This window comes from Octodon degus, unplaced genomic scaffold (assembly GCF_000260255.1).
Source record: "Octodon degus isolate 3935 unplaced genomic scaffold, OctDeg1.0 scaffold00001, whole genome shotgun sequence".
NCBI classification, from domain to species: Eukaryota; Metazoa; Chordata; class Mammalia; order Rodentia; family Octodontidae; genus Octodon; species Octodon degus.
This window is the reverse complement of record NW_004524577.1, coordinates 7,216,511-7,224,240: the sequence shown is the minus strand read 5'-3', so window position 1 is coordinate 7,224,240 and position 7,730 is coordinate 7,216,511. Positions and strand designations below refer to the sequence as shown.

Sequence of the window (7,730 nt, the reverse complement as noted above, 5' to 3'; positions counted from 1 at the left end):
GCTGGCCCCAAAACCTGGTGGAATCCCAGCGCTGGGGAGGCTGAGATAGGAGAGTCACTACGAGTCTCACTACGCGTCTGAGCTGAATAGTGAGACCCTGTACCAAATAAATACATTTTAAAATAAATATATTGGGCTGGTGAGATGGCTCAGTGGTCTAAAGCACCTACTTAGAACAAGCTTAGCAAAGCACAGGGACCGCGGTTCAATCCCCAGCACCACATGCCAGCCAGCCCCGCTCCCTTCCCTGGTGGGCTGAGCTGGCCACTCACACACACACACACACACACACACACACACACACACAAATAAAGAAAATGTTTTTAAAAAATATATTAAAGTTCCTGTGCATCAGGGGAGACTAGGTTTAAGGTTCCAAAACACGAAGTAGTTCCTAGGGCAGCGCCAAGGAGGGGTATTTGGGGCTCAGATTCTAATAAGGTATCTTGGGGATAAGGTGATTTCCTGAGACTTCAGGGTTCCTTTTGCAATGTGGTCAGAAGAGAGTTTTTGTGAAGCTGCGTTTGCACAGAATGGTGACAGTTTTACTTAGAGTGTGTGCTTATTCGGGGTATCTTGGAAATCGCGAGTGTCCCCTGAAGGGCTCCGAGCATCCTTTGGTCAAGGATCTGGTACCTCTGACCCCCTTCCTGCAAGTCTCCTTAGGCTGAGCCCGTCAGCTTCACAAAAGGCCACCAGAGGGCGTAGGGGGTCCGGTCCCGGTAGGAAGTAGGAAAGGCGGGCTGGGACGCATCTTACAGTGGGGGTTTAAGCACCCAAGGCGGACGCTCGGAGCTGGGGCATCTGGGGCCGCGGTTCAGCCTCCGTTCATTCCACCCTTACTCAGCACGCCTGATGCCGCCCGGACGCTGCGAGTGGCGATCTCAAGCGAGAACTGGTCCTAGCATCTCTAGAGACTTGTGTAAGTTCCGAAAACCCACAAGACGCCCGCCAGCTGGCCTTAGGGCGAGAACCGGTAAGCCAAGGCGACTGGGTCACGGCCCAGGAGGGGATGAGCAGCCGGGTTGCAGTGAGGCGCGATCCCAGGCCGGCTGCCCGGTTACCCCAGCGACCGTCGCAGTCACGTGACACTACTCTGGGACGGTCCCGATCACGTGCCCAGGGCTTGCACGCTGCGGCTCTCGCCCCGGGCCGCTGTGTCACATGACTCGCTCTCCGGCAACATGGCTGCCGCAGGGGTGCAGCTCCGGCGCTGAGCGACAAGGGGCGCGCTCCTCCTGCTCGGGGTGAGGGGGCTCGGCGCGGGAGGGGCCCGGCCGCGCCAGCGCCTCGCCGTCATCCGGATCCCACAGTCCCCTGCGCTCGGTGTGTGTGCCGGGGCTGGAGGGACAGCCCGGCCCGACCCCTTTGGAGCCGAGCTCCGCATCAGGAGAAGGTGCTGCCTGACCGTGGGGACACCTCCCTCCCGGGGTCCCGCTAGTCTACCTTCTCCAGCCCCTTTCCTTCGCAGGTCGGACCGGAGCGCGGGCCGGTGCGGCCCCCCGGGACCATGGCCGGGTCCGACACCGCGCCCTTCCTCAGCCAGGCGGATGACCCAGATGATGGGCCGGTGCCAGGTACCCCGGGCTTGCCAGGGTCCTTGGGGAACCCAAAGTCCAGGGAGCCCGAGGTCCCGGACCAGGAGGGGCTGCAGCGCATCACGGGCTTATCCCCGGGCCGCTCGGCTCTCATCGTGGCCGTGCTGTGCTACATCAACCTCTTGAACTACATGGACCGCTTCACCGTGGCCGGTAGGCTCTAGGGAGGGGGCCAAGTCCTGGGGCCGGGTGGCTTCGCGGGCTCACCCCGAGTGTCCCCTTCCAGGCGTGCTTCCAGACATCGAGCACTTTTTCAGCATCGGAGACAGCAGCTCCGGCCTCATCCAGACCGGTGAGTGGCTTCCTGCCTGCTGCTCCGCAGCTCCTACTCTTTCTGCCTAACTGGGACGTTTACAGCTGGGGGACCCGCTGGCCTTGACTTTGTTCTGGGACTGACTAGTTCAGCTAGGACCTTGCATTTAAAGAGGGGAGCAAGGTCGTCGTCCCAGCTCGGGGGAGATGGGAGCCAGGCGGGTTGAGAGCTGGAGGGCAGCCGAAGCTACATAGCGATATCCTGCCTCAAACAGAACAGGGCAAAAACGAAGGGGTCAGCTTAGTAAGTGGAGAAGACAGACCCGGCTTTAAATCTCAGTGCTTCCCCTTACTGCGTGGTGGTAGGCACGGCACTCACCTCCCTCAGCCCCCTTTTCCTTGTCTGTGAGAGGGGCTGGTAGTAACAGACACCTCTGAGGAGAGGGGAAGTCATGCTGTGAAGGGCCCAGGGCCGTGTCTGGCGCACAGTAGGTGCTGGCAGAGAGAATGTCAGGACCCGGGAAAGGTGAGTGTTGCTTGTGCAGAACTTTGTGGCTCTGGAGAGGCAAAAACAGAGCCACAGCCTGCTTTTCCCTCCTTCATTTCTCAAATGTTTCTGAGCACCTGCTGCGTGCCAGGCACTGGAGGGAGTGTTGGTCACGCATTGGGCGAGATGTCATTGTTCATTTTTTTAAAAATGTACTTGGTACAGGATCTCACTACGCAGCTCAGACTCTAGTGATCCTCCTGTCTCAGCCTCCCCTGCGCTGGGATTACAGGCATGCCCCACCACACCCAGACTAGGTTGCTGGCTCAGCATGCCTGGGGTGCTGGGCTGGTGGCATGTGGTGCCAGGGGATTGAACCCCGGTCCCTGCGCTTACCTAAGCAGGCGCTTAGTCTGCTGCGCTATCTCTGTCGGCCCTGTTCATCGTTTTTGGTGTGTATATGTGGTACTGGAGATCCAAATGCAGAGCCATGCCAGGCAAGCATTGTACTTCCATTTGTTTGCTTGTTTGGCTTTGAGGTGGGGATTTACTATGTAGCTCAGGCTGGCCTGGAGCTCACTATGTGGCCCAGGCTGACCTTGAACTCACAACGCTCCTAAGTGCAGATTACTGTCCTGAGTGTGGATTACCTGCGCCACCACACCCACCAATATAATACCTTACTTCCCAACTGCTTCCTTCCTTAAGTCTGAATAAATCTTCCCATTGGCTGAGGAGTAGGTGTTACCATCCCTATTTTAGAAAGAAAGACACTGAGGCTGGGAGAAGAGCTCAGGCTTGCCCAAGGTCACACAGTGTATTAGAGGCAAAACAGGGATTTGAAAACCCGTCTCCCGTGTGCCTTTCTAACTTGAGACTAATGAGGAACTGGTGGTATGAAGTCTGGAGATGAGAACGGGAGCACAGGGCAAGGTTGCAAACCTGTGAGGCGTTCTTGCATTAGCGAAGCCGCAGAACTTTCTAGATGGTTCCATTTATTCCTCTTTTCACTCCACGTGTGTTGATTGAGTACATCTTCTGTGCCTGCTGTGTGTTAAGTGAGCAAATCACAGTCATGACCAGGATAGGCAAGGGCCGTGTGGGAGGGCTGGTTAAACCCTCAGTTCACACGAGGTAACTTGCCGAAGGATAAATTGTGCAAAAGAAAACAGTAAGTGCCACAGACAGGGATGGGCTGTGTGGTGGCCAGGAAAGTCCGGCCTGCGAGGAGATGTTCGAGGTTGCCTGGCTGGGGTGCGGGGATGGCTCCGAGGCCTCGAGGCCTCGAGGAAGGGGAGGATCATCTTACACCGTTGTCCCTGCAGCCTGCACCCCAGCTGGGTGGGAGTGGGGGACTGGGGCTTGGCTGGGCTGACTCTCTGCTTCCCCCCAGTGTTCATCTCCAGTTACATGGTGTTGGCACCTGTGTTTGGCTACCTGGGTGACAGGTACAATCGGAAGTATCTCATGTGCGGGGGCATTGCCTTCTGGTCCCTGGTGACACTGGGGTCATCCTTCATCCCCAGAGAGGTGAGGCCCCGAGCTGGTTCCGCTTCCGGCCGCTCTCCCCCTACTCCCTGGCAATCTTTGCTGCTGCTCCTTGGGGTCCTTTCAGACTGGCTCTGGAGAGCTTCTGCAGTTTCCTTGGTTGGTGCCATTTTATACCCTTTCCTTGCCTGAGGGACTCTGCCTGTCCGCTCCTCTCCCTTTCTCTTCCAGAACTTTCTGCTCACCATCACCCCTCTTCCCCTGACCATTGACCGCTCCATACCTCCATACTCACATGTCTCTTTGATGGGCAAAGCTTCCTCTCCCCTAATCCCCTTCCTGAAAGGCTCCTTGAGCAGCCCAGCAGCAGCGAGGGTGGGGGAGCAGCCAGGGAGCCGCCCGCACCTGCCTGCCACTCCGGCCTCTTCTCTGCCCCCTCTTGAGAGCTTTGAGAGCCACCCGCTGACGCCTGCCCCACCACTCCTGCACACCTCACACCTGCCAAAGTCAATAGCGACCTCCTGGTTGCTCAGGGCCAGCGCTGTTCTTGCTGGGTCTCTCAGGAGCCCTTGGTCATGTCTTCCTTCCTGAAACCCTCTTCTGCTGCCTCTCTGGTTTCCCTCATGCTTCCCTGGCTGTTGCTTCCTTGCTCCTTTGAAATCTCCTCCTCTGCTGTCTGCCCGGCTCTGTCCCCAGGCTCAGGCCCCGTGTGTGCTTCCCTCCGTCACTGTGCCCCGTCCTTAGCCACAGGTGTCTTTGGTAGACAAGTTCTCCTCCCGCCCAGTTCACTGTTCACTGCTGGGGTGTCTCGGGTGGGAGGAACAAGGTAGAAACCAAGATTTATTTCATACCTGCTGGGGACCTTGTCTAGAAGTCCTCACAACAGCTGTGTGAACAAGTTGTTGTTATTCATTCCCCTTTTGCAGATGAGGAAACTGAGGCTCAGAGAGGTTAAGTAACTTTCTCACAGTCACAGCTAGTAAGTGGTGGAGCCAGGATTCCAGCCAGGTCTGTCTCTCATTCTAAACCCAGGTCTCTCCTGCTGTCCCTGCTGCCTCTCTGGCACTGGCCAGAGAGGCTGCCTGGGAGGTTGGCTCCTCCCCAGGTGGGGTGCCACCTCCCCATGTCTCCTTCCCCAGCGTTTCTGGCTGCTCCTCCTGACCCGGGGCCTGGTGGGGGTTGGGGAGGCCAGTTACTCCACCATCGCGCCCACCCTTATTGCCGACCTCTTCGTGGCCGACCAGCGCAGCCGAATGCTCAGCGTGTTCTACTTTGCCATCCCGGTGGGGAGGTCAGTGGCCTGAGGCCTGGCGGTGGGGTTGGAGGCCTGGGGGGGGCTTGATGATTGATATTCTGTGCCCTCTGCCCCCTCCCAGTGGTCTGGGCTACATCGCAGGGTCTAAAGTGAAAGATGCTGCTGGCGACTGGCACTGGGCTCTGAGGGTAAGTCCGACACTGGTGACATTCTCATGACCCCGTTTTTGACCTCTGTTAGCTCTTTTTGGGGATAGCGTGACAGTGCCAGGCCTGCAGGAAGTCATGTTCTAGGCTGAGCTGTCATTGCAGGTGACAGGAGTGCCCCATACACTGTAGCCCCCAGAAGGGACTGTGGTGGCTTCCCCGTGGGGAGACCTGGGGTGATCTTCAGCACAGCTGAGCCCACAGGGTCAGCAGGATTTGATAGCTCTCTTCTCGCTTTCCTTTTCTCTGTGTTGGCTTTGTCTTTCAAGTGTGTGAGCTCCAAATTGCTTATCTTTGACCCAAGTGACTCCAGCACTTGGAAGCCTTGAGCAATAGTCACTCATTCGATGGCACACAGTTAGACCAGTGTGTGGGTCACAGGTCAGCCGTGAAGCCAGTCCTCTGGGCTGGGACAGTCAACAGTCCTCTTGTCAGCCAGGTCTGAGTTGTTGTTTGATCCATGTGGCTTGACAGAAATGGGGAAATGGTTTCCCAAGAGAAGGTCAGGGTTCGGTTGCCAAAGAGGAGGCAAAGCTAGGCTTGCAGAAGTAGTGGCGGCCCCTTCTTCCCAGATGCACAGGCCTGGCTCCCTAGAGCAAGTGCTTTTCGGGGTGTGAGCAGGGCCCCACCCCCACCCCACAGGTTCAGTATGTCCTCGTCTCTGCCTGTCCTGAAGCCAGTGTCTTTCCTAGGTGACCCCAGGCCTGGGAGTGGTGGCTGTCCTGCTGCTGTTTCTGGTTGTACGGGAGCCACCCAGGGGAGCTGTGGAGCGCCACGTGGATTCGCCACCCCTGAGTCCCACCTCGTGGTGGGCAGATCTGAGGGCTCTGGCAAGAAAGTGAGTTGAACCCCTTCCTGCTCCACCCAAGGCCCCTTCCCTCTGGGGAGTTGAATGAGCCCAGCATTTGGCCACTGCTGACCCCTTGTGGTAGCTGTCTGAATACAGGCCCAGATCTGGGGATCAACCTGGGCGACTTCCACACCTGGATTTCTGCAAAATAAGCCAGGAAGGGAAAAGAGAAGTCCCTTCTCCCTCCAGTCCTCCATGGAGACTGCTTGCTTCTCTCCCAACTGCCCACAGTCCTAGTTTCATCCTGTCTTCGCTTGGCTTCACCGCTGTGGCCTTTGTCACGGGCTCGCTGGCTCTCTGGGCTCCTGCCTTCCTGCTGCGCTCTCGAGTGGTCCTGGGGGAGACGCCCCCCTGCCTTCCTGGGGAGTCTTGCTCTTCCTCCGACAGGTACACAGGTGGGGCTGGGCCGGGAGGCCTGAGGTGGCCTGCAGTGGCAGGGTGAGGAGCATTTGATTCAAACCTGGGCTAGGGCAGGTTGGAGCCTGAGCCCACAGGCTACTTCTCTTCCAGAGCCTCCATTTCTAGGTCACACTTGAAGGGATGACAAGGGGAGCAGGGCTTCTGTGTCTGGATAGACTTGGGTGGGAGTGGCTGTTTCCCTGGAGACAGGACCCAGCCCGTCTCCCCCTGCCCCAGTCTCATTTTTGGGCTCATCACCTGCGTGACGGGTGTCCTGGGAGTGGGCCTGGGTGTGGAGATCAGCCGCCGCCTCCGCCGCTCCAACCCCCGCGCCGACCCTCTGGTTTGTGCCGCCGGCCTGCTGGGCTCTGCTCCCTTCCTCTTCCTGGCCCTTGCCTGCGCCCGAGGGAGCATCGTGGCCACCTACGTGAGTAGCCAGCCGGCTCAGGGGGTGTCGTTCTGTGAGGTCCATTGCCAGAGGTTCCAGGTAGCGCGCCACTTTTAAATCATGACTCTGGTCCTTCCCAGCTGTGTGATACTGGGCAAGCAGGGAGCTTCTCTGAGCCCAGATTAGTCATCTAAAAACAGAGCCGAGGGCTGGAGTGATAGCTTAGTAGAATAAGTGCCTGCCTGGCAGGCACAAGATCCTGAGTTCAATCCCTGGTACCGCAAAAAAATACATAAATAAAAATAAAAACAGAACCCATGGGAGTCCCTGTCTTGTAGGGACGTGGAGAGGGTTGCCTGAATTTATGGAGGAACCCATCATATGGTAACTCGTTGGCTCGTTTGCTGTTCCTGGGACAGCTCTGCTTCTCCCCACTCCCTAGATTTTCATTTTTATTGGGGAGACCCTGCTGTCCATGAACTGGGCCATTGTGGCAGACATTCTGCTGGTGAGTAGCAGGCCCAGAGCCTGCCAGGAAGGGGGACTGGGGACAGGAGGCGTGGCTTGTGCACAGTGGCATCTGTTTGCCTTGGCTGCGGTGTCCATGTGGAGGGGCCTGCCACCCTGGGCCCATGGCGAGTCCCTGCTGAGCTCCCCTCCCCTCCCCCAGTATGTCGTCATCCCTACCCGACGCTCCACCGCTGAGGCCTTCCAGATTGTTCTGTCCCACCTGCTGGGAGATGCTGGAAGCCCCTACCTCATCGGCCTGGTGAGCACTGCCCTGCACACAACAGGGGTGCGGGGCCC

General features: G+C 57.9%; 1 protein-coding gene across 2 annotated transcripts in view; it reads left to right on the top strand.

Moving 5' to 3' along the window:
- Positions 1 to 756: 756 nt before the first annotated feature.
- Positions 757 to 7,730, top strand: part of Spns1 (sphingolipid transporter 1 (putative)) — an 8,121-nt gene continuing 1,147 nt past the window's right edge. The window contains exons 1-11 of one of the 2 annotated variants that reach the window (XM_023717410.1): positions 757 to 922; positions 1,472 to 1,751; positions 1,825 to 1,890; positions 3,731 to 3,867; positions 4,965 to 5,116; positions 5,202 to 5,268; positions 5,979 to 6,124; positions 6,368 to 6,523; positions 6,773 to 6,962; positions 7,366 to 7,431; positions 7,594 to 7,692. In XM_023717410.1, the coding sequence (XP_023573178.1) occupies positions 1,511 to 1,751; positions 1,825 to 1,890; positions 3,731 to 3,867; positions 4,965 to 5,116; positions 5,202 to 5,268; positions 5,979 to 6,124; positions 6,368 to 6,523; positions 6,773 to 6,962; positions 7,366 to 7,431; positions 7,594 to 7,692 (1,320 nt within the window). In that variant the 5' untranslated portion in view covers positions 757 to 922; positions 1,472 to 1,510. The other variant, XM_023717368.1, reaches the window with a different exon arrangement.